The sequence below is a fragment of the Camellia sinensis genome, chromosome 6 (assembly GCF_055761805.1).
Source record: "Camellia sinensis isolate YWXY chromosome 6, ASM5576180v1, whole genome shotgun sequence".
NCBI lineage: Eukaryota > Viridiplantae > Streptophyta > Magnoliopsida > Ericales > Theaceae > Camellia > Camellia sinensis.
The window spans coordinates 115,557,216-115,584,048 of NC_138966.1; the positions used below are offsets into that span (position 1 = coordinate 115,557,216).

The 26,833-nt window shown below is 35.4% G+C and overlaps 1 protein-coding gene and 1 long non-coding RNA gene across 2 annotated transcripts; one reads left to right on the forward strand and one right to left on the reverse strand.

Annotated features, from left to right (window-relative positions):
* The first annotated feature begins 300 nt into the window (after positions 1–300).
* Positions 301–5,835, forward strand: LOC114289115 (alcohol dehydrogenase). Its single transcript, XM_028232771.2, has 11 exons — positions 301–610; positions 2,133–2,182; positions 2,352–2,488; positions 2,575–2,621; positions 2,760–3,085; positions 3,402–3,484; positions 3,606–3,681; positions 4,847–4,908; positions 4,999–5,094; positions 5,239–5,394; positions 5,494–5,835. The coding sequence occupies exons 1-11, from the start codon at positions 579–581 to the stop codon at positions 5,608–5,610; spliced, it is 1,182 nt and encodes a 393-aa protein (XP_028088572.2). The 5' UTR covers positions 301–578; the 3' UTR covers positions 5,611–5,835.
* A 14,158-nt stretch (positions 5,836–19,993) lies between these two features.
* LOC114289125 (uncharacterized) lies at positions 19,994–21,142 on the reverse strand. Its single transcript, XR_014331763.1, has 3 exons — positions 20,742–21,142; positions 20,276–20,582; positions 19,994–20,177 (listed from the first exon to the last, which is right to left on the reverse strand). It is a non-coding gene; the product is annotated as an uncharacterized LOC114289125 (long non-coding RNA).
* Positions 21,143–26,833: the final 5,691 nt, after the last annotated feature.

Here is a 26,833-nt window from a genome sequence, read left to right on the forward strand (position 1 = left end):
TTGTTTTAATTTATTTTTTCCCTCCATTAATTTAAATAAAATACAAATATTATTAGATTAACATATGCTTACTAATTTGACACTTATTTATTTATTTATTTTTAAATAATAAATCTTGTCTCTAAATTAAAGACTTCGACCATAAATTTATTTTAGGTTTTAAAATTAATTAAAAGACCCTCCAATAATATTTAATTTACACCTTAGGATTCACCATCAAGATATTTGAGATTGTAAAATTATTATTATTTAATTATTTACTTTATTTTATATTCGGGTTCTCGCATACATTGTATTTGTAACTAGGTTGGTTTGATTAAGATAAAGCCCTAACAAGATCATGCTTAAGTACTCAGCTAAGCCCTCTAATCTTCCACTATTCCATTAAATTCAAACTAAATTCAAAATATCCAATCCAATTCCAACCAATGGGTCAAATGGACCTTTTGCACCAATTTTCCTATAAAAGAAACCTCATCCTTTGCATTTTTCGCACAAGAACAACACACACACTAGACACGGTTGAAAGAAAAGAGAGGAAAGACACTCATCTTGGTGGAGGATAGGAAAGAAAGAGAATGAGGCAGCTAGCAATGCAATCAAGCCTCCAGTAAGCCACTACACAACTCTTTCCTTGATTTTCCTTTTTCAAATACATGTAATTAGAGTCTTAAAATAATATTTTCAGATGTGTTTTAATGGTGTTCATGTGTTCAAAGTTGATGAATTGGGCTTGATTCTTCTTCTACTCATATTTTCTCTTAATAGATGCAAAACTACCTTTTTCTTCTCATATCTTACATTACTTCCAAAGGCACACCATCTCTTTAAAAATCTGAGTTATTGATACATTATTTCGTATGTTTTCATCACAAAAGAAGTCAAAAATTTTCTTTAGTTGGCCTCTTTCCTCACCAACATTCTTATTTTAAGTATTGTGCATAAAAACCTTGTTTTACAGCCAACTTTTAAAAATTATAGAAAAATGTAGAAAAATCTCCTGGACTTAGGTTTATGTCAAAATCTTCCTTAAAGAGTTAGATTTCAATAAAAATTAGTTTCATCCAAAAAGAGTGAGCGGTTTGTGAGAAAATCTGATTTTCATAACTGTTGACGAATCTGGATAGTGCTGGAATGTTTCTTAAATAACTAAAAATCTAGAAAAGTTATTCCATCTCCGAAACATATTCTGGAAACTAGATTAAATTCTCTACGAACCATAGGAAGTACGAGTTCGAGAAAAATTTGAAATGATCCTTTTGATCTTAATATTTAAGTGGTACTGAATTTGGAAATTCTGTTGGCATTGGTATTTTATGCTCTTATATTTATGAATATGCTTATTAATATATGATCATGGCTTGGTATGATATTACACATGTTATAGTTGTATATCCTTTATTTTAGTCCTTCAATGATGCTTACACTTTATGCTAATTTATTCATGTTACTTGCTTGTACTAACTAACTTAAAACCTTAATCTCAATGAAAAACTTAATGGGGTAACTAATGGGTTCCAATCACATGAGTATTATTATGAGATGAAGTTATAATTGATTTGGTTAATGAGATGTGTTCCCTTTTGGAAGTAAACACAATAAATTGAATAAATTACAATTATCGGATCGACCTAATTTTTTTATGAATGAAATACATAAAGTGTTTTACAAAATGAATGTTTCGGATTGAAATGGGACCCGTAATGGATCCCAAAAGCCCAAAAAGCACCCTCCAGTCCAGATTTTGGATTGGAGGGATCCTTCTCCTATTTTATCTGTTTAAGGCTGAAAACAAGTAAATTTCTATTTTTAGACTTAATTAATCAAAAATAATATTCTTAGAATTTTGCCTTACAAAAATCGAGTAGTTATGATAAATTAAAAGTGAAATGCTAAAATAATAAATAAATAAATAAGGCAAATTACACTGATGCTTTGTTTGTTTTGGCAGAAACATTTTTCGAAAAATATTTTCTATATTTTGTTGTACAGAGCTCTTATTCATTTACTATGTTCCACTCATAGTATAAATAACCCATTTAGAGTAGAGCCTTTCCATCATCTCACACAAACAACTGCATACAGAAAGTTCTAAACACAACAAAAGCTTTAAAGTCTCAGTTTATTTTCAGGCAACAAGGAAAGATGACAAACAAAGCTGGTCAATTCATTCGCTGCAAAGGTTTGTATAATATCATCATCATTGATTTTGGAATCAATTTTTTTTCGAAAACAGTTTTCAGAAACAGTTCAGCAAGTTCTTCAAAAAATCAAACTGTTTCTACTTCTGAAAATGATTGGTTAACAAAGTCTTTCTTCAATTTTTTTTTTTTTCTTTTTTTTGGTGGCAGCTGCTGTGGCATGGAAAGCAGGGGAGCCACTGGTGATACAAGAAGTGAAGGTGGCGCCACCGCAGAAGATGGAGGCTCGTGTGAAGATCCTGTATACCTCTCTCTGCCACACTGATGTTTACTTCTGGGAAGCCAAGGTAACTCATTTTTTCAAATTATATATAAAAATTCCACATTAATTTCAATAAATTCAAGCCACCATTGGTTCTTTTCAATCTTGCAGGGCCAAAACCCCATCTTTCCTCGAATCCTCGGCCACGAGGCAGGAGGGTAAGTTGATTTCTTTCCAAGAAAATCTTAATTTGAATCAAATTGTTTGTTCTTGTTAATTTTTGAAGCCTAAAATGAAATGGGTTATCTAATTATGGATTGAAAATATGAATTTTGTTGATTTTTGTGGATTTGCAGGATTGTCGAGAGTGTAGGAGAGGGAGTGACTGATCTTGCACCGGGTGATCATGTCCTTCCAGTCTTTACAGGGGAATGCAAGGAATGTGCTCACTGTAAATCTAAAGAGAGCAACTTGTGTGATCTCCTTAGGATCAACACAGACAGGGGAGTGATGATCCATGATCAAAAATCAAGATTCACAATCAAAGGTAAAGAAATTTTCCATTTTCTTGGAACATCCACCTTCAGCCAGTACACGGTAGTCCACGTTGGTTGTCTTGCCAAGATTGACCCCCTCGCTCCTCTCGAGAAAGTTTGTGTTCTTAGTTGTGGAATCTCCACAGGTACAACAATCCCTTTTGCGTTTGCCTTGTGCCATTAATTTGATAATCTAATTTTAATGTCAATCCCTTTTGCGTTTGCCTTGTGCCATCAATTTGCATTATAATAAGAAGATATCAACAAGCTTCTATCAAAAGATTTCAAGGGATTGATTGTGTTTTGGAAAGTACCATGATCATCCAATAAGAAGGCTTTCAAAAAAATTCAGATGAATGATTTAAAGGCTTATTGATTCTAATAACTGATTACAGAGTTGATCATTGCCGGACCATTCAATTCATATTGTGTTAGTAAACAAATGGATTTTGTTTTGGGTAGGATTTGGTGCCACCGTGAATGTTGCCAAGCCAAAAAAGGGCTCAACTGTGGCTGTCTTCGGATTGGGAGCTGTAGGCCTAGCTGTGAGTTTTTTTTCTTTTTTTTCTTCTTCTCTAATTGCCTTATAAATATGATTATTGAGTGTCTCTGTTAGCCAAATGTATCTGATCGATATTATATTTGATGGTAATTTTGTGTGATTAGGCTGCAGAAGGAGCCAGAGTGTCTGGTGCTTCAAGGATTATTGGTGTGGATTTGAATTCTAACAGATCTGAACAAGGTAGGTGATCACATAGTGGGACTAGGAAGTATTATATTTACAGTAGTGTTTGATACAATTTTACTTTCATAAAACTAACTACAGTATTTGCGTTGTTGCATCATTTCTTACTTGCATTTATAATCTGTCCTAGTCGATTGCATCTTTGTTCCATTAAATTCTTTAAATCCCTGCACCAGCATGCGTTTCTTTCACAACTTTTCTAAATTGGTTGAGTTTCTAGGCCCCGTTTGTTTGGAGTTATAGGGAGGGGATTGGGATTGATAATGGGGTGGGACTACTATATGGGGTGTTTGTTTTGAGAGATGGGGAGGGGACTCTTAATCCCTTGGTATTAGTAAAGGCCTTGGAAGGGGGATTGGGAAGGAGGAAGTAGAGATGGTATTAGAAAAATAGTGAGGGGATTAGAAATTTTTTTATTTATTTTTATTTTTTATATATTGGGAATTTTTTTTAAAATATTAATGTATAATTTTTTATATTTTTTTATTTGTTTTATTATTTTATATAAAAATAATTTAACAATTCCTACACTAACAACTATCATCAAAACAAACACAATTTTACATAATCCCCTCACTAACAATCCTCTCACTATTAATCCCCTCACTATGAATCCCCTCCATTCTACCTCTGAAAACAAACGGACCCTATTTTTTGTTTTCTTTGTTTGGCGAAATATTTTTCAAAACCAGTTTTATTTTTTGGATAAATGTTAGACTATAACTAGCAAAATTTGTAAACTTTTGTTGCTAACTAATCTGACTTGTAATAATGGAACTTTAGAATTTGAGAAAAGATCCACTTCATTTTAATAATATGATAAGTGTCACATCATAACATGAAAAGTAATGAGTATTTTTGAACTTTTCATTGTTCTTGTTTTGAAAATACTAAAAATGATGAAAACACAACCAAACAGGAGAACGGTAGGCATTTGCTGATTTTGATGGGCCAATTGCATCTAAATTTGGTTGAAACTTGCAACATAGGCTACATGTAACCTCCATTTTGTCATCATCGAGCATTTCTTGAATAATAATAGTCATCATATAATACAAGAGTAAAGACACAATCATTTTGATCCACATTGCAGTTAAAATATAATGGACTTTAATTTCTAATATTAAATATTTCTCTCTCATTCCGTCTCTTGGGTAAACAGCAAAGAAGTTTGGTGTGACAGAATTTGTAAACCCCAAAGACTACGACAAACCAGTTCAAGAGGTACAGTTCTACACTTCTCATTTGTAGTTGTAAAATCTTCCCTTTCATTTTCAAGTATTTGATCAAGTTTCTTCCTGACTTTCTCTTCAGGTGATTTCTGAGATGACCAAGGGAGGAGTGGACAGAAGCGTTGAATGTACTGGAAGCACTGAGGCCATGACCTCGGCATTTGAATGTGTCCATGATGTATGTTTCCCCTACTTTCCACCACTTTGATTAGCACTTTTTTTTCCCTCTTTCTCATTGGCAACAAAGTGGTGTTCTAGACTACAACATATAAATGTATATATGTCATTTTGAATGCTGATAGACTACAACCTGCCATTTTAGGGCTGGGGTGTTGCTGTTCTTGTGGAAGTCCCTCACAAAGATGCTGTGTTCAAGACATACAAACCCCGATCTGGGAGGACACTTAAGAGCACTTTCTTCGGAAACTACAAACCCCGATCTGACATTCCTTCTGTTGTCAAAAAATACATGAACAAAGTGAGTTTCTGAATCCCACTTTGCAAATCTCTATGCCCATAGTGTGTATGAAAGCTCGAAATGTGTAACTCTTATTTGCCTAAATTTTTGACTTTGCAGGAACTTAAACTGGAGAAGTTCATCACTCGTCAAGTCCCATTCTCAGAGATCAACAAGGCCTTCGAATACATGAAAAAAGGGGAAAGCATTCGATACGTCATCAAAATGGAGGAATAGAAAGACATGAAATCCTTAGCATCGGATGCAGTGGACTCTGCATTGATCGTTTGTGAAATATTAATAAAAGTTTTCGGTTGGATGTTTGTTTATGGATATATATGTAACAAACAAGTGAATGATCGTTTGTGAAATATTAATCCGTTCTTGTTCTTTGCTCTAATATGTGGTGTGAGTAGTTGATGTGTAATTCATTCGGTTTTATAGCATTACAGCATTTTAGTACCCATTGGCTTACCTATTCATTAATGAATTTTGTTGTTTTGTTCTTATGCTATTGAAGAAGTAAAATTTATTGTATTTTTTATTGTTGTTTTTGTTTCGACAGAATTCAAACCCAGTTCTAACATCTAAAAAATAAATGTCAATTAAAAATGATCATAAAAAATTAAAAAAGGATTAAAGAAAGATTCAAAGATGAGCCAAACAAATCTTCGCTTGAGCATTGTTGCAACGCAATCACATCTTTCAAGCCATCAAAGCCTACCCGTGTCATAAATACATTTTTTACACCAATTAATGTCTAAATTAATGTATTTAAAACATGTAGTGGCATCATATAATTATTGGAAGAATTATAATCTAGTAAAATAGATAAATCTATCTATCTATATATATATATATATATATATTATATAAGGAAAAAGGACTTTTTAAGAATATTGATTGTGGGAGCTCCAAACTCCCAAACTAATTTTGTTAATTTTTAATTTTAAAAAAAAAAACTCTATTGGTTATTTCCATAAGTCAAAAACCCAAAAACAAAAAAAAAAACTCTAATTATCTATGATTTTGAATTTTAAAATTCAAAACAATATGATAAGTCACCCTCACTCTTTTCAAAATTAATATTCATCAAAACAATTCAAATAAAGAAACAATAAAAAAAAGGCACTAATTATCTATGATTTTGAATTTTAAAATTCAAAATAATATGGTAAGACACCCTCATCCTTTCCGAAAATAATATAAATCCTAAAATTTTAGAAACCCAATCAAATTAAAATTTCAATACAATTTTCTCTTTAAAATAGCCAATATTTGATCCTTTTTTTTTTTTTTTCTAGCCCGACCAATTCCTCTCCAAATGTAATGATACAAACATTAGTCTCTCTCTTTGTCAATAGTCCAAACTTATTTCAAGTTTATTTGTTTATATATATATATTTACAATATATATATATATATATATCTGTTTAACTATCTTTGTTTTGGGAGTTAATTTGAACTTTTATTTTTATTTTTTTGGTGGATGTTTGTGTATTTTTTTATATTGTTGTTATTATTATTTTTCATATATGTAAATTGATAATGCAGATATGAGTTTTTTAATATAATATAGCGTCTTATATTGTTCTTTATGATTTGGCCATTTTTTATAAAAATTTCTTAAACAAATTTTTCAATTTTTTTTTTTATTTGTAAAAGATTAAAACATTTAATTGATTCACCCATCAATAAATAAAATTTTAAATAATGAACACTATTTCATAATTTATGGATTTAAAAAAAAAAATTACCCATATATGGAATAAGAAAAACTAAAACCACACATTTTTTTTTTCATTTTTTATTGTTAACTCTTTAAAACTCTAACGATACCTTTTTATTTTCCCAACTTTGTTGTTTTAAATTTGCAAAGATAAAAAACTATGCCAGAGTTGCATAGTGGTTAGTGGAGGCAGTGAGCATAGCAACAACAATGATGATGATGAGCTCGATCAGAGTATTGTTTGGGTGTGAGTTTTGAAAAGGTGAATATTACTTAAAAGAATAGTAGATAGTTTGGGTGATGAATTTATTTAGAAAACTAATGTGTTGTTGAGATTAAGTGTGAATTTTACTATATGAAAATTGAATATGGATTATATATTATTTTTATATATATCATTTTGGGTACTTTTGTGTAACAATAAAAAATTATTGTGATCACATATCATTTATCATCTGATATATTATTACTGTATTATTGTAATGAGTTTTATTATTAATATCTATTATCAACGCAGTGGTGAGATATCACATGATAAATAAAAATATATTTTGTTGTTATTATTATTGATAATATATATCTTTATTTATTTTTTACAATGTTCAAAAAATAATTTATGTTCATTGTTAGTTTTTGTAGATGAGAAGTCAAAAATAAATTATATGTAATTCAAGTTATAACTAATTTGATATTGAAAAGGAAAGTTCAAAAGAAATTATAATTATATATAATTTCAAAATATTTTAAAAAAAATACAAAGAAAAATTGGAACTATAAATTATAATTATCAAAAAAACCTAATTCTACTATGAAAAAAATTAAATGAAAAATTGATCAAATTTAAATTTATAATTATTAAATATTTTTAATAAGCCATCAATTTTTTATTCAAGTTCCAACCTGATCTGGTCTTAAATAGTTTGTCAGATATAAATATATCTTAATATTGATATTATTAACTTTTTGGCTTTCGAAGGTTAATAGTGTAAATCTAAGCGTGCTAGTAAGGATCAATCAGTTTTTACAGAATTTAATTGCCAACCAATTATCAGACGATTGTGTTGAAGTTCTTTCAACCTCAATGAAGAGAACTTTTACTGGTGGCTTGTTTTAGGAGAAATTCATAAGACATAATTCAAAAATTGAATTTCATTGAGTAAATAGGAACTTACAATGAAATGACCCAGCCTTGAGAAGATTTACAGCAACGACTACTTGAAACTACTCCTAGGAAATGAAATGCAATACAGGAATTGAAGTGCTGAAAATGTAAAGAACTAAAAATGTAAAAACTGGAAGGAAATAAGAAGTAAATAAATTGGTTTCTGGATCTAAGTCTGGGTCTTTCATTCTAGGGCCTTTTTTTTCTATTTATACTCTCCAGTGACAACCGTCGAAGTGGGTTTCCAACCGTCAAAATATCCTCTCACAATTATTGATCATGCTCTCTCACAGTTAATCCTACTACACCATTCTTGTAGTTAGGCTTTCCTCCTAAATTTGAATTTGAATTTGTGAGTAACCATTGGGCCACGTCATCTTGCACCTTTTAGTTATTCCAATGCTGCGCAGATCCATTATTACCAATATGAACCGCCACGTGTCTGTCACTGGCTGGAGACTTGTATTAACTCCCCAAATTATCCTTTTCATGCCACGTGTTAAGCTGTGATTGGTTTATACAAAATATATAGCCAACATTATCCCCCGCGCTAATATACTCAATATTTTGTGATGAACTAGTGCACTTTGCCCACGTCCTAGGACATGCATGGACTTGGCTGAAGTATAACCGTCTTCTTAGAAATGAAGCACTGAATTTCATTAAATCCTTCCCTATGCTTTGAACATTCCCTCTATCATTTGCGAAATACGAAGGGATTGATACATCTCTAATGGCTAACCAAACTTGCTCTTACATTGATCGAGCATACAAGGAGGCATGTGACAATGATGACCAACCTCGAAAGAACCTTCATACATTTGTTGGCTACATTTATTTGCCCCCATTTATACAAGTTATGGAAGCGCTTGCACCATACAAACCACTGGACCAAACATTTGCACAAATGGATCTCTTTATGTGCTTCGAAACTCTCTGCATGGGATGAGGCTGCTTCTTTGTCTTCTGGAAATACTGGCTGGGATGCTTGGCCTACACCCACTCAACCTTAAACAAGGGAACGAATCCACCATCGATTTCCTGAATTTGATGACCTCACTATAATTAAGCCCTCCATTCGTAGTTTTGTAGTCTATCCATACCTACCCTTTGACCGTCTTCGCAGCCTTGAGGACAACTTGCTTTCGACATGGTATACTTCTACCTTACCGTCTAGAATAGTGTGAAGGACTCCACACCCTGTTGAATCCTTTGGAATTAGTCCTTCACTCTTAGCCAAAAAAAGCAAAACTTTGCTTCTCTGACTGGCTAGAATGTATGAACAAGCCTGAGTTCCCACTTTCATTTAGAGAGGACCCAACTGCTCCTTTCCTACCCTCCAATCCTAACTGGATTGAAGAACTGAAACTCACCCTCTTCGAGAGCTAGCATTTTGCTCCCTACCAAGCCCCAGTTCTTCCTACTACTTACCAACAATATAGAGCCCAGACTCTGCTTGCCACTTTCTTCTCGTTATCCTTTGAGGTCCTTCGAGATGACATTCCTCACAAGAACTTATTGTGGTCTTGTGATTTTATCTCTCGAAGCCAAATCCTTAACCCTATAGCCTAGGCAAAGCTTCATACTTTCTTGGATCAACTTCCTTTTCTACTCAACTGGTACACAAACGCTTCTATTACCAGTGAGTTGTTGGAGACCACTTCTGCCGCTTGTATTCAAATTCAGTACTAGCAGAGAATCTTCTTGAAGAATATGAAGACTTTAAGAACCAAGATTCAGAGTATGGAGAAGATGCCATTATAGGCAATGCACACGAGAAAGGAGGAATGGATGAAACAAATAAGGCTCTTAAACAAACAACATTTGAAATGAAGGCCCAGGATCCTCTTCTTCCAACTAAGGGCTCATCAGTTAGATAAACCAAATTTAGATAGGATAGAAGATAGGTTAGGAAAATAGTATGTATTTATTGAATTTTGCTAGACAAAGCTTCATGATCTTGTGACTTTGTCAATTCCTTATTTTTATGAAATTGAGAATGTAACCAAGTAGGTTTTCCCAATGTACATATTGCATATCAATAAAACTGAGTTCTTCAAATCTCATCTGTCATGATCTAGTTTTATATTCTAATTATATGATCGATTGCATGGTGAATATGGCTTTATTCCTTATTCTGTCTATGTAATCTGTGAATAACAGCCTCGAAGCAACCAATTTGTTTTGATGTCTGGTTTTAAGTACTTCGAAGCATGGAATTTCTCAAAGGAGTGTTCATATATGCCTTGGGTTTTCATACCCCAATCGTATGGTTAATAATCTGTGTGTAATCTGTGAAATAACAGCTTTGAACTAACCAATCTTGCTTCGAGGCCTAGCTAAGGTGTTTCGAAACATGAAATTTCTCTTTAGAATGACCACTTTCGCCTTCGAATGGTCTTATCTAAGCAAAAGTGCAAGATAAGTCCTTTGGCCCTTGGTCTTTCTATGCTACTTAACCAAGAATTGGTTTCATAGTGCTTATTTATGCTGAAAGAATAGGCAAGAACCATATTCTAAGCATAGGTCATTACAAAGATTCCTTCAAAGGAAACTTCCTTTGTTGGAAAGTTTAAAAAAAAAAACACAACTCTAGGATTTTTGAAGTGAGCAAATCTTAACTATGCTTGAATTCAAGGTATAAGACTGGCTTTGAAGCTAATTACCTATTTTCAAAGTTAAGCTAAGTATTTAAAAACTGGCTTCGAAGCTAACTAACACTTTTCTAAGCCAAGCTGGGTATTTGAAATGTGTTTCCCTCCTTCATAAGGTATCTACATACTGGCTCGGAGATAGTCTTCTTCCTTGTGTTCTCAAGGGATTTAAAATAAAAGCCTTAATCACACATGGGTTAGAACCTAAGTCCATTTAACCCGTTATATTAAATAGGTAGCTTTAGACAGAAAGGTTTAAAAACCCCCTCTTCTCGCGCTTTATTTATACGCTTGTCCAAAGTTTCTCGTTCACTCTTATTGCTCCTATCTGCAGCTCTTTGCCCTTCTGCTCACTTTATTCTTTCAATTCCTTGCTAATGGCTTCTTCTTCCAAAATGCCAGTTGTCGAGTGTGTGAGCCCATCTGTGGCTTTGAGGAGAATCACTAATGAAGAATATGACAAATACAAGGCTGGTGAACGGTGTGCTATCGATGGGCGCATCTTTATTCCCCAACACCATGCTCAAGGGAAAATTGTTCTTGGTCCCATTTTCAGAGAAGCCCCCACCTAACTCTTTACTCTATATCCGTGCTTAGAAGATCAATGCCTTCTTTACAAGGGTGCCCTTGATTAGGTAAGCTGGAAGATGAACCATCTCCATCGCTGCTGGCCCACATTGAGGCCAAAAAGAGAGGAATGGTACGACCGAGTTGTTCTTGCCAGGATGCTGGACCTCCAAGAACTCTGTCTCCTTGACACCCTTCGATTAACCAAGTTTTCCATTCCTGAAGACCATTTTCTCATACCTGCTGCTCTTTGTTTTTGGAACCCGGCTTTCAATTTCTTTCAATTTCGGTGTGGCATGATGGCCCCCACTGTCCTTGACATGTGTCATCTTCTAGGGTTTTCACCCACTGATACTCCCTTCGGTCCTGATTATCTTGATCTTAATGTCCTTTTCTCTATCCCCCTCTGACTTCTTCCTTTAGTGACTTTGTGAAGTCTGAGAATAGAAAGGAAGGTCCTGTGACCGATCGCGAGTTCTTTTCTTTTCTCTTATATTGGCTCTGTAAATTTTATTTTGTACCTCCTCATAGAGGATTATGCCTGAATTCGCCTCTCTTGCTAAGGCTCTCACTTCGGCTAAGAAGATATCCTTGGCTCCTTATGTACTAGGTCATGTATATAGAGCTTGTTCTCAGTTTTGTGAGAAACCCCTTGATGCCAACCAAAGAGGACCACTCTGGGTGTTGCAACTCTGGCTTTTCGCTTACTTCACCGACTTGCGTTCTAGGTACTTGAGATTCTTGATGCAAGACCCTACCACCTATGGAATGAAGTATGCCAGAGTTTTACTTTACCCTTCTAGCTTTGCTTATTACCTTACTTTCTTCCATCAACTTCTAGCTTCCCCTCTTTCCACCTTCTTCTGCCCCTTTGCGGCTAACACAGGGCCAACATGGCTGAGGACTTTCCAGGCTGACAGCACATGCTCCAACCCCATTCATAAGGATATGTGAGCCTCGATTTTGATTCCAAGGGAGCTCTACATTGGTACCTTGAACTTTCAAGCTTATAAGTGCATCGCTAAACCCTACTGCCCTGTCCGATTTGCTAGGCAATTTGGGCTTACTCAAGGAATTTATGTTCCTCTCTATAGTCAAACTAACACCAATCTTGCAACCAGAGAGCTGAAGGTGCCAAGAACTAGGCTGGATAAGGCAACTTCTAAGTTGATACAAGACTTGGTCGAATTCAAGTTCACTTCCTTCATCCCACACAGCACTGCATTGAGGAGGTACCAGAATTGGTAGACAGCCAATATGGAGGTGTTTCTGGCTATCTCTCATCGGGATCTACTAGTAGAACTAGATGTGCCCTCTCAAGCTAAGTCCAAAGAGACTGGGACCACTACTATTGCCTTCACTGCCCCTGTCATTCCAACTTTTACTCCTACTGTCCCCGTGTCTGCTCTTACTGTCTCGTCTCATCCAAGAGTCACCAGGGCTACTTCAAAGAAAGGTATGAATTTCTATTTTCCCTTTGTCTTTCTTTTATGATGCCTTGCTTATTTACTTATAGCTTATATTCTTGGTGCGGGAGAGCCACAGGAAGACTCCCTTTACAGAGCTCAAGCTTTGAGCATTCTTAAGGGCAAGTAACAACAACAGAGGAAAAGGAAAGTCTTGTTTGATCCTAAAGAAGAAGCACCTAAAATCCCCGCAGAAAATGAGGAAGCGGCAATGGAAAAAGAAACTCTACTTAAGAGGATGAAGAAAATGACAGTTTCTCCTACTGATTTTTCTCAGGACCTTACTCATAAGGTAGCTGCCAAGGCAATGGAGCAGGAGCATTCCAAAGAAATTATTGTTTTCTATAGGTTTGAGAAAAGGAGACAGCAACAAATGTAAAGAGAAAAGGTTGCTGCTGCTGAAGCAATACAAAAGAAGGCTACAAGGAAGAAACAAACTACTGAGCTCTATGCCCTTCACAGTTCTTCAATCATCACCATTACAACCTCTGAAGCTGGTAATTTTTCCGTAATTCCTTTTAATCCCCTCTCCAGGACTTTACAAAAAGTTAACATTTTCTTTCTATTTTTTGTTATGCAGCAGCAGTCATTCCTCCTTAGACATTGGCTTTTTCAGCCTCAAAAGGAACAAGAAAGGCTCATACTGAAGTGCCAATGAGTATAGAGCCCATTCAAATAATGTTTCCACTTCCCAGCTCTATACTCCCCATGCCTTCCTCTTTGAAGCAAAGCATCCCACCTTTCTTATACCCAGGCTTAACTCCATTTCTGCCCATCTATCTTTCCTCTCATCTCATCTTACTCCTCCTATAGTCTTGGCTGCCCCTTTATCACCTGAGAGAATTCCAGTTGTCACTTTATCTTTAATGGTAACTGGTACTAGCAAAGAAGACATTGGTGGCTCACCAATTTCTTTCTCACTATTTAGCTCCAGTCCCTCTTCCCTTGACTTGCTGGTGGCTGGGACAATGGACACTACTAGGGACTCCTCCACTCTTTCTCCTATCCCTAGGTTTCCATCTCTTCCTTCAACTAGTGACTCTTCTGTATTGCCAATATCAGAGGAAGAGATGGACATCTTCGAGGCTCAACTGGCCAGCTTATTTGGCATATCTTCACTAGTTCAAGCACTAAGCAGTGAGACTAAGCCATTGGTCCTTGCAGACTCTCTCTTGGAAATTATTGAAAGCTCCTCAACTACCACCGAAGCTTCTTTGCCTCAAAGGGATTTGGGCACTCACTTGGACCTTCTGCAATCATTCTCAAGGATTCCATTTGAAGTCTTACAAAAGCCTATTATTAAAAATGGTTTCCTTAAGTGTTGCAAAGTGTTTGAGCAGTCCAACATGGCCTTCTCAAGTCACTTATCCCAAGTAGCAGCCACCTTAGATTTTTATGTCAATATCTGCCAGATGGCCAAAGCTACAGAAGAGAAACTATTGAAAGATAAGGAGTTTGTCTCCCATATACATGCTGATGTGTTTGAATTAAAGGGACAACATTCTGATGCCTTCTAGTTTTGAACCCAACTTTTGGAGAATAAAGCCCAACTGGAAGAGGAGCTAGCCGCAGCCAATCTAGCCTTAGATCGAAATGCTAAAAAGCTGCAAATTACTAACCAGGGACTGGCTAATAGAAAGCAGGACATAGCTACAGTCATTCAGTTGTTCCCATCCCTTAGGAGTAACGAATCAATTGTAAGGGAACAACTGAAGCATTGTACTGATTTGTGGGCCAATTTGTGGCTTCATGTACTTAGTTCATTATGAAATGAAATCCTTATTTATTATTTGAGTGTTTCATGCTCTTTTGTTTATCCTTACTTAGCATTTCTCACACTTCTTGTGTCTCCCACATAGTTGGATAATAAGGCTTGAAGTATCTGCCATTAATTTTCTTGGGATGCACATAACCATTTAAATTTCTCAGATGGCAGGCTCCCCCAGGAAGGACTTTGACCTTTCCCAATTAGGTGACCATTTGCCAAATTTCTGGCTCTTAATACCTACTGGAAGTATTATCTTCCATACCAAGTCACCTTCATCAAAGCTAATGTGCTTAATTTTTTTATTATAACTCTTGGCTGCCTTTTTCTTTTGGAAGAGGATATTATTTAATGCCAAAATTCTAGTTTCATCTACATTCTCTAATTCCAAGAACATGCTTTGATGATATCGCCGAGTAGTTAACTGGTCTTGACATTTTACCCTTAAGGACTTAATATTGATTTCTACAGGCAGTACTACATTATGCCCATATACTAAGGCATAATGAGTGATCCCTATACTTGACCTAGGAGATGTCATGTATGCCCACAACACATGTCACGACCCGCTCCCCGTACCCAAGGGTTAAGCATCGTGATGGCCAGTAACTGAGGTTACCGTCGGCCAATTCTTAAACAAATTAATAAACGCGAGCGGAAATAATATTTAAGTGAGGGTACCAAAATAATCATTGGAGCTTCTATTTTTATTACAAAATTTATTGACCAAAAAGGCCGATATTTACATATAAACATATCATAAAAGTGTTGTGTGTGTCTTTCTGCAGTCCCGCTTCTAAGACTTTCCAAAACTATTTCTAAATTGCATTGTTTCCTAAAAATTGGTAAACAGCTATAAGCACATGGTAGAGTGAGAAATATTATGCCAAGAGTATAAAGGACACAAAATAACCATGAATAGTTATGTAACTAAAATATTTAAGATAACTTAGTCTGAACAAATAATCATTTAAGTAGCCAAACTGAGATTATGTAAATAAATAACCATAACCACAGTACCAAACAGAATAGAACAGAAGTCACAGGAGTGACAGTCAGAACTGAGATACGGATTCAAGAAGTGGCTTGTACAAATTATAGAGGTGGCCCTTACAATAGTGTAGCACTTATCTCCACGCAGCACTTTGCGTATGGACTCAAGAGGTGACTCGTACGAACTCTAGAGGTGGCTCCCAAAATAGTGTAGCACTTAGCTCCGTACTAGAAATTAGAGGGTCAATGGATTCATAGCAATACAAAGGTACTTATTCAAGAGGTGACTCGTGCGGATTATAGAGGTAGCTCCCACAATAATCTAACACTTATCTCTGCAGAGCACTTTGCTCCGCACAGAACAGAGGTCAATGGATCCATGGCAATAGAGGGCCATAGAGTAACCAAACAGAAAGCAATGGTTATTTAAGTCCCCCAAGGCGTGGGACTCCCGTGGTGATACTTACAAAACATAATTGTTTATAAGGTCATTGTCAAATATTCTTTAAAATATAAACAAACATATCCATCTGTTTCATTTTATACAAATAGGGCTTAGAAAATAATCCACGTAACTGAAATATTAATATGATTTATAAAACATAACTTGTATAAAATAAATTATGGTAAGTCAAAACATACGTAAAATATATTATGGTGACTCAAGGTATAATATAACTCACCTTAAAAGTTGTACCTTACTCTTTCTTTCCATTACCAAAGATCCTCTCGGCTTCCATTATTTTTTCCTTCCTTTTCTTCCTTTCTTTCCCTTCTCCTTCCTCTCTTTCTTTCTTTCCTTTTCTTTCTTTCCTTCCTTCCTCTCTCCTTCCTTTCTCTCTTTCTTTCTTTCCCTTTCTTTCCCCTAAGTTGATCACTCCTCCCTATTTATAAAGAGGTAAGAGCATACGTGACCTGCGTATCCTCTCACAGATTCGTCCATTAATTATATAGATTCATACTTATCTTTAATAAATATTTAAGATAATTATACTTTGGCTCAATTTTTTAATATAATTATATACATAAATTAATCCCTAATTAAATTACACTCTATCATATACCAACAGTAAATTAATTATTTATTTTACTACCACACCCATTATTATTATTTTTATTATTATTATTATTATTATTATTATTATTATTATTATTATTATTATATTTATTTATTTACTATCTTTAACTTTAATATGGCTCAATTAGTATTATAATTCCATATTTCTGTTAGTTTGGCCTCAAATAATAATTCCTAATTAATCCCATATTTGATAATCCAATGCCAAATTAGATTATGTATTTATTATAATTTATTTAATAATATATTATCACTTACAACCATAATACTAGTCACTACTAAAAAAAACACTTTTTGCGACCGCTATAAACCGTCGCAAATAATAAAAAACAGTCGCAAAAGACTTTTTGCGACAGCCCATGCTACGGCAAACAGGGTCGCGAATGTGGGGGTGGCAAATACTTTTTGCGACGGCAAAGCAACGGTCGCAAATTATTTGCGACTGCCTAAACTACTTATGGCGACCGCTACTTTGCCGTCGCAAAAAACAAAAAAAAACACTAACATGATTTTTGACGGCCATCTTGTTACCGTCGCAAAAAAAAAAAAAAAAGAAAAAAAAGAAAGAAAGTGTAGTGTTAAGCACTCTAGGAATAGCAATGACAAGAATTCAGACAGTATAGCATTATAATTTAATTGAACATTCCATTTGAGTCTCAAAATTTGAGCCATATGTGAAAGTTATTACAACTAAAAACTTGAGAAAAGTTCTTTTATGAAAAAAATACAATCCAGAACTGGCCAATCTTCTCATCAATTTTCTTTTCAAGTTCCACATCACCACATTGCACCTATGCAACAAAAATTTCAGGCATTAATGATAAAAATTATACACTGCCAAAATAAAAATTATCAATTTTAATCACTCCTCTGAGTATAGTGCAATTAGATTGAAAAAAGGTAACATGTCACAATCCAGATTTCAAACAACAGGAGACTATATATTTCTTATTACAAATTTAACAGCGAGATATGCAGTGCAAAACCTGCCACGGTTTTAATATAATTCTACAGGCACATGGTCAAAACCGAATCAAGTACAAGACAAACCACACTTAGCCATGTTTGAGAATGTGAAAGTAGTGGTGTTATTTTCTTTAATCTCTAAATGTTAGATCCAGACAAACCACACTTTGTCCCTAAATTTTAGTCTCTAAAACCTTAATTTTTTGTACTGTCATAAGCATGAAACTAGGAAGCATCAACACTAGAGCTTAGAATCAACATCTTTAAAGAAATTAATCAAGTAGTTCAGATATTTCTATGGATCAGGGACATCCTTATTTCGTTTCTCATACTCTATTGTAATTTTCACCACTTTGGTCTGTCCCTTGGGAATGATTTGAAAGATCTGGTTATAACTCTTATAGAACTCCAAGCAATCTGTTCCCTCCAGTGCTCAAATGGACTGTTTTGTCCTCTTCATCTATGGAACAATGCAGTTGGTTTTCAGCTTTATTATCCCAGAATCCCTTTTCTAATAACAATGTAGTTGCTGCTTCATAGATGTTCTCTTTTAAAGAAACATGCCTCAATTAAGCACTCCGTTAAAGAAGTCTAACTTGAACTAAGCATAGATGCTACCCCATGTCTCCATCAGCACTAACTCATGACTAATTGAATGACTATAAGGATGCCTAAAAATAATTGTCTTACTTCCTAAAAGTCATTTTCTGGTGCCATCAACATCTAATCTGGGACATAATTCAGAAACAGTTCATTGCTGTCATAATAAACTTAATTCAGAAATTGTTTGATTGGTTTAGGCCAATGTGCAGACTAGCATAATAAACATATTAAACAAAGTATGAATTCAACTGGTATTCAGCAAGTCAATGTTTTCAAATGGCAAGATATCGCAGCAATCAGTACAGACAAACAGGAGACACTAGAATCATAGTTTAATTAATACTTCTGTTCACTATCCCAAGAAAAAGACCCATTCTCAAAATAGATACGAATTCACTGATAATTGAACAATATAAGGGATCCAAATTGAACAAACAGCACACACACATACATATAACAGAGAGAGAGAGAGAGAGAGAGAGAGAGAGATTACCTAGAGATTGGACCTGATAAGAGAGGAAGAGAATGGAATGTACAAGGACAAGGAGAAGAAGATGATGTCTCTGAAGAAAACCTATTTGCAATTGAATCGGATTACAGAGTCTGAAGAAAACCCATTTGCAGTACCAGATTGGTTCATATGATAGGCTCTAGGGATAAATTTCTGACCTAATACGACATAATACATGGGGAAATATAGTGATATCCTTCAAGAACTTCATACACAGCAAATATCATAAATACAAGCAGAAATATAAGGGAAAAGAGTAGTATTCCAAAGAGATATTCATATGTGACAGTTGCACAGCAGGGTTGCATTACCTGCTCTGATGTGGCATGAGCACCATAATGAATCTCTTTGCGAGACAAAGAAAGATCGAACCTGAACACCACCAATGCAGAGGGAAATACATACCACAATTGCCACCACAAAAAACTACTAAACAATGTTGAGGCCATACATACACCCAAAAAGAATTGATTTAAAATGCTAATTCCATAACAACGACTCTCAGAGAAATAGGCAACCTAATTCATAATAAGCTGAAAAATTCATTAAACGCAGAGAAATGCATACCTATTCATTTTCTTTTGAAGCTTGTTGCCCACTAGATGCATCTGATACCTACAATATGTTAGTATAACGTGTTAATAATTTCCATATGTATATATACAAATTGATAAAACGTAAAATTTGTCAATTTGTAAGTATTGCACCTCTCTCTCTCAAGCTCATAATTTCCATATGCTGCTTCTTTCTTTCTTTGGCATGTGGCCCTCTTGGGCCCATACTCCCTCCACCACTAGGTCTGATGGTTAACAAAGAGAACATGTTATTGGTCATAGGATAGAAAGATCACCACCCTCTCTGCATTGCCAGATTGGCAAGTCATAGAGAGACAATAGACAACCACACCACAAATTATACCAATGAGACTATACTTCCAAAATTATATCACATATTCAGACTAATCTACCCCGGGTCTTAAAACATAGGAATCCTTATCTTCTATAACCTTCCACCATTTAGAACAAGGCAACCTTCGTTTACCTCATTATGACATGTGTTTGCTAATAGATACATCGCCAAATGCCTTCGATACAAGTGTCACGGGACTTCCCTATTAAGTGTTTTATGGACCAGCCAAAATGAGCCAAATATTTCACTTGCTGATTACCAAGTTTCTCAAGTATAATGAGGGACAAAAATGTGCATTTAAAATAGCCAAACTTACCTTGGGATTACTAGGGTTGAAACCCCACACCGAATTTACATCATCATTATTGTCAAAGGTACCCCAGGATGGCTCATCAAAACTTCTGTTCACAAAGGATAAGACTTAGAACCACCAAAATTATGTAAGGAACATACAGGTATGAGAAGTGATGAGAAAAAAAATACAAATCAACCCCCATACCTATGGGTTTTCGCATCTGCTTTGGGGCTCTTTTTGAAATGGTTATCTGAATATTCTCGAGATGGACTTTCGAATGCTGTATGTCTTGCTGGACTGCTAGATGGACTTTTGCCTGATTCATCTTCACTATGAGTGTATGCTGATTTACTTTCGAAGGCATGTTCACCTTTACTGAAAAGTTTATCTGACATGTTGTCATCAGCATGTGACATCAAATCAGGGGACAAACTACCATTCGGAGAATAATTTTCTTTCTCGGCAGAAGTGGATTTGGTTTCGGGCGGCATGGCAACATCAAATGAAAATCCTGGAAGTAACAGACAATGCATCAGGATGTATATGCAATTCATAGATTTACCAGTCAACTCTTGCGTTATTAAATAAAAGATTGAGGCATTTTCAAAAGAAAAGAAAAAAATACAAGAGCTCATGAAGCTTCATGTCAAGAACTAAAAATGTCTTCTACCTTCATCTTTGAACTTATCCCAATCTTCATCCCAAACAGATGATATCTCTGGGATTCCAGGTTGCCAGCCTAAAATTGATAAATACAAACATAAAAGGTCGTAAGTATACAAGGGGCATCCAAGCACAATAATCAAAATATTGAGAAACAATTAGAAAAGTTTCGTAAAGGACAGTTGGCCATCCAGTATGATCCTAATCATCCAAACATGATCCTAGTCATCCAAAGATTTGAGATTGAGTCCTGCTTCCAACAGGCTTGAGAAATTTTACGTATTTGAGAGGGCTACCCCCAATGCGTAGCCCATTGGTTTTGCAGCACCCCCTTCCCCCACAAACTGCCCTTCCCCCCACCCCCCCAACAATATATATATATATATCAGCCCCCAAAACACTATGAAAAACAAACAAATGAGCGCACAAACGTGTGAGAGAGAAGTTTTCCTTGAAAAGCTATCGAAGTAGTAGATCGGACAGATTGATTATAATGTGCAGAGAAAAGTGGACTAATTTACTTCAACATAACCAATTCTATAGTAACTTCATTGACTTTTCTTCATTCTATAACCATCCCTTCACAACTGTTAACCTTTTCATCTGTTTTTGCCTTTTGATCCAATTCTGCAATTCTTTGAAACACCGGCCATTTGCAGCTTTGCCAGTTTAAAGTGACCTTGCCAGCATAAGCAACAACTGGTATTAATGGAGTTTTTCTTCCTCCTATCTGTTTTTTTTTTCTTTATAGGCCTTCATGACTATTTGATCCTGAGGCAGTTTTGGTATTATTTTCAACTTAAGGCTCCAGAAACCACCTAAAGAGATGAAAAGTGATTACGACTGACATACAGTTCTATAGTCCCTATTCATTCATCATTTTTTGATTAATATTCTATGATTAATATTCATTCATAGAATCTGGTAAAACACCAGAAATAAGCCAACAAATTAGCAAAAACAAGATCAATCACCGAAATCATGTCTCTATCTATGTGTATAACTTTAAATTAGCAAAAACAATATGAATCACCTAATAAATCAAAAACACAGATTAAAGAACGATCGAAATCAACACAGAAATTCAGAATAAACCAACACAGAAATTCAGCAACTAGGCATGAAACAAACACGCTAGATTACCGAGAGAGACAGAGAGTTGGATTCATACACAGAAAGTAGCTTACCAATTATGAATCTCGATTATGAATCGATCGAAATCTTCATCAATAGCCTATCGAAATCTTCAAATCTTCATCAACAAATAGATCAAAATCTTCAAATCTTGAGAATGAGATTCAAGCGAGATTCAAATTTACGCGAGCGAGAGAGATTTGGACAGTGAGATTCAAGCGAGAGAGAGTCGAGCGAGAGAGAGATTTTGAGAGAGAGAGAGAGAGATTAGGCAACAACAGGAAATGAGGTACACCACCGTTGGAGACAAATTTGGGAAATAAGAGTGAAAGGGGGAGATAGGTCTAGCTTTAGATGATTTTTTTTTTATTTTATTTTATTTAAGTTAAGGAGAACACGATTGGGTTAAATGATTTTGTGTTTTTTTTTAATGTAAAAACTGATTTTTTGCGACGGTTAAATAATCAGTCGCAAAAATATAGACGCAAAAAGTCATATTTCTAGTAGTGAGTGTAAAATTTAAGGGATAACTTAAATTTTCGGATTGTTACAATCTTCCATCTTTTTAAAAATTTCATCCTCGAAATTTGTCGTATGTGTAAGCTATCTGCCGCGCACTCTGATAAATACACATTAGATGATTAATCCGATAGAAAATATTACCTTAAAAAAAAAACTTTACCAAAAACAACTCACTGTCTAGTTGTCAAAAATTATTTTGGACCAAAATGAGAAACAATTGGTGACTTTAAAAACTTTTCACTCATTTTGTTTACGATAAAAATAAATAAAAAAATAAAATGAGAACACAATGACAGAATCATATGCAAGAGTTGAAAAAATTTGAGATGAACTTTTCATTGATGGAAAATAGTTTCAAAATTAGTATCTTTATAATTTGAACTCACTTTTAAAAAGTTGAAATGAATTTATTTTTTAAATACTGAACTGGAAATTATACGTATTTAATTATATTATAATTTTATGGATGCTTGAGCCCGACACCCTTTTGTTTCTTTTCCTTCTTCTGCTATAACAAATATAAATTATATCTAATATCCTTCACAAATTATGCACAAAAAAAATTATATATATAAAATCATATAAAATTATAATATAATTAAATCGACTAACAAAATATAATATTTAGGGACTAATTACCTGCTATCCTACTTCTTAAATGTGTGTGTGTCCTATGCTCCAATGATGATTTATTTATTTATTTTTATAAACCATTGCTCTGATACCACTTGTCACGTACTCAAGGGTTAAGCATCGTGATGGCCAGTAACTGAGGTTACCTCCGGCCAATTCTTAAACAAATTAATAAACGAGAGCGAAAATAATATTTAAGTGAGGGTACCAAAATAATCATTGGAGCTTCTATTTTTATTACAAAATTTATTGACCAAAAAGGCCGATATTTACATATAAACATATCATAAAAGTGTTGTGTGTGTCTATTCCGCAGTCTCGCATCTAAGACTTTCCAAAAGCTATTTCTGAATTGCATGGTTTCCTGAAAATTGGTAAACAACTATAAGCACACTGCAGAGTGAGAAATATTATGTCGAGAGTATAAGGGACACAAAATAACCATTGATAGTTATGTAACTAAAATATTTAAGATAATTTAATCTGAACAAATAATCATTTAAGTAGCAAAACTGAGATTATGTAAATAAATATCCATAACCACGATACCGAACAGAACAGAACAGAACAGAAGTCTCAGGAGTGATAGTCAGAACAGAGATACGAATTCAAGAAGTGACTCGTACGGATTATAGAGGTGGCTCCCTGTGGGCTCGACTTTCTTCGTGCCCCCTTTCAGAGAGCATCGAATCGGTCCTGCAGTTTGGACTCCTGTCACGGTTCTGAATCTAATCTCACAAAATGCAATGTGAAACTGATAAACACCAAAGAGTCCAATCCGGCAAATCGTTTTGGAAAATAGATTTTGAATCAAAAAATGCCAAAACTGGACTGCTTTGCCAGATTACAGAGTCGCCACCTAAATATTTTGTTTTTGAAAAATTTAGGAAACCTTGACTCATGCCAAAGGCCACGTGTCCGTCATCCCCAAAGTTGCCTCGGCTCGGGAACTTGGGTACGAGAGAGGAAGGTCCTGAAATGAGCACCCCCGCTCGCCCAATCAAAGATCGACCTCTACTAAACATAATATGTTGTTTTTATAAACACATGTGTTCTTATTCCGGTTATTAAACTAGCTTTACTATGTGACGCACACACAAGTATAGACTAAGTCACAAGAATTGGAATGAATTCAACTCATGTTTGTTTTTGAAAATGGTTTGAAAATGCCACCCTCAAGTGGGCTAAAGCGCGGATTTGTCACCCTCAAGTGGGCTTAACAACATGATTTGCCACTTCGCAAAGTGAGCTTAAAACTCACATTCGTTGAATTATTCCAATTCAAGCAACAAAACCTTCATCCACAGGCATTCATGCAGTTAATCACTCAAGCAAATAGCCTCATGGCAAGCATGCTAATCATGGCAATCACTTACACTCATGCAAGTATGCTAAAGCGTAAAACTTACAGAGTACTCCGAGCCAAAACAAAAGCTAGTTAGAAATATGCATGATCTTAACTATGAAAAATGCCTAATGCAACACATGCAATAATGCAATTAATAGGCTCGGCTATCTAAGATGGCATATGATGCAACTTGATAACATAAACACGCATTCAAATAAGTATTGAAATATGATGCAGTTTGAATGATGCGCCGAGCCTCGGTGCATGCAAAACAAATGAATGATGCACGCATGCGAGCATAAGGTATGCTAATCAAAACGTGCCCTAATCTAACAATCAAAAGCGGTTAAATAAAAGGGGGAAAGACGTGGGGTAGGAAGACATGCACACACACACGCACGCTTATTACAACATTGTGCCCTCACTGTAGACACTCCATTTTTAACCGTTCTTAAGACTTGGGCACCACTGATTGGATCAGTCGATGGTGCAGGCTATGCTATGCAAAGGTTCGATTTATTTGGCAAGGAGAGCGTCAAATCCAAACCTCACACCCCATTTCTTTTGACCAAAATGAATTTGAGCAAAGATTTTAGATTTTAAAACCCTCTCTTTCAAAATATTTTTGAAAAAGTTTCCACGATGTTCCGAGGCTCGCATTTCGTTAAATGTTGCGTTTTTCGGTAAACCGAGCAAGGACAAAGTGGAAATGAATGAAAGAGAGGTGAAATCTTTGAAAAAAAATTTAAAACATCTTTTTTAGGGGTTTGGAGTTGAAGAAAAGAAGAGGAGAGAGAAGAAACCAAGTTGGGGAAGAAGATGGGCATGAATCGTTAAGAGAGAGTTGAGCAACCCTCGCTAAATTCGGACTATCCATTTGCACACTTGGATTTCAGGTATGGGGCCACCACCATTAGAAATAAGACTTCTGGGGCTTCATTTTTCATTCAAAAATCTCCTAAAGCCGAGGTCAAATGAGAGAGATATGGTTGGTTGAAGTTGGGCATCAATCCGATTGAGCTGGAAATGAGCTGTCTTCACTAAAAGGAGCATATCTCTTAGCACACTTAGAATTTTGATGTGATGTTTCTACCATTGGAAATATTACTTCCGGGGCTTCAATTTAGACACAATAATGGCCTAAAAAGGAGTCCATATGAAGGAGTTATGCCCATTTGAAGTCGGGCTTGGAAGTAGATTTTTAGTGGTCGGCCGGCCGGCCACCATAATTAGACGACTGGAAAGAAAAGTGGACGACCGGCCACTTGAAGTAGCCGACCGGCCACTAATGTCCCAAACTCAGATATTTTGCAGATCTTTTCCCTCCAGCTGTTCTACACAACCTCCAGTTGTCTGTTTTGCAGATATTTCGAATTGAGGCTTGTATATTGCTATATATGGAGGCAATTCTTCTCATATGAGGAGGTTAGAAAATTTTGGGAGCCTCTCTTTCTAAAAATCCTCTCTCTATAATTTTCTCTCTCTAGACCTTCTCTCTCTCTTGCCTTTTTGTGCCTACAAGTAGAGATTGTGCATAGAAGTAGAGAAATACTTCTAGTTTGCCTAGACATCCTTCATCAAAGTTGCATATCTTTGGGTTGAGGTCCCTTGGAACCTATTTTTGGGCTGTTGGAAGGTTGTTTGAAGCCTAAGAAAGTGGCTGATTTGTGCTGAGCTTCAAGAGGTATAATTCTCTCCCTTTTAGCTTGTTTTGCATACTTGTTTTGCCATAGTTTTTGACTACTTTGGGGCTGTTTTGGGGGTGGTATTGAACTAAAAAAACCTCTATTTTTCAGTCCTAAAAGTGGTGATTTAAGCCTTGTTTGGTTAGGGGGTGATTCCCCCCTTTTGCTCCTTGGCTTGTAAAGCCTTTTGAGCCATATTTCAAAGCTTTTCAAACAACCTCTTTTTGGCCTCTTAACCACTAAATTTTAGGGGAATTTCAGTAGCCAAAAGTATGTTTTGAGGTCCAAAATAGGAGGGGGTGGCCTCCCCTCCTTGTCTCTTGTTTCCATGTGTAGATGGCCTAGTATTTGAGCATGCTTTTCTACCTTTTTGTAACCTAGTTCAAACATGTTTTTGGCCTTGTTTTGACATGTTTTAACTTTGTTTTTGGCTAGTTGGGTCACTTGTTGCTTGCATCTTGCGCTTGTAGTGTAATTTTGCTTACTAGCCTAGCATACCTAATGAGTTAGCCTATCATTCTAGCATGTGTTAGCTTGGCTCCATCACATTTTTGCCATTGATTTAGCATGCTTTAGCTCTGTTTTGAGTGGTCTTGGTCCTTTGGGGCTTGTTTTGTGTGGCTATAGTATAGTTGGCTTCACTAGCTTTGTGTTTGAAGTCTCTAGCATGCTTTTCTTGAGTTGTTTGCATGCCATAGCATCATTTAGCATGTGACTTCAGAGCATATATCATGGTCACACTCTCATATATTCTACTCTTTCATCACTTTTGAGAGT

Excerpts from the sequence above, each read along its gene's own strand:
- LOC114289115 (XM_028232771.2), top strand. The coding sequence starts at position 579 with ATGAGGCAGCTAGCAATGCAATCAAGCCTCCA. Across the intron at positions 2,489-2,574 it reads TTTACTTCTGGGAAGCCAAG|GGCCAAAACCCCATCTTTCC; the intron begins GTAACTCATTTT and ends TCAATCTTGCAG. Across the intron at positions 2,622-2,759 it reads CTCGGCCACGAGGCAGGAGG|GATTGTCGAGAGTGTAGGAG; the intron begins GTAAGTTGATTT and ends GTGGATTTGCAG.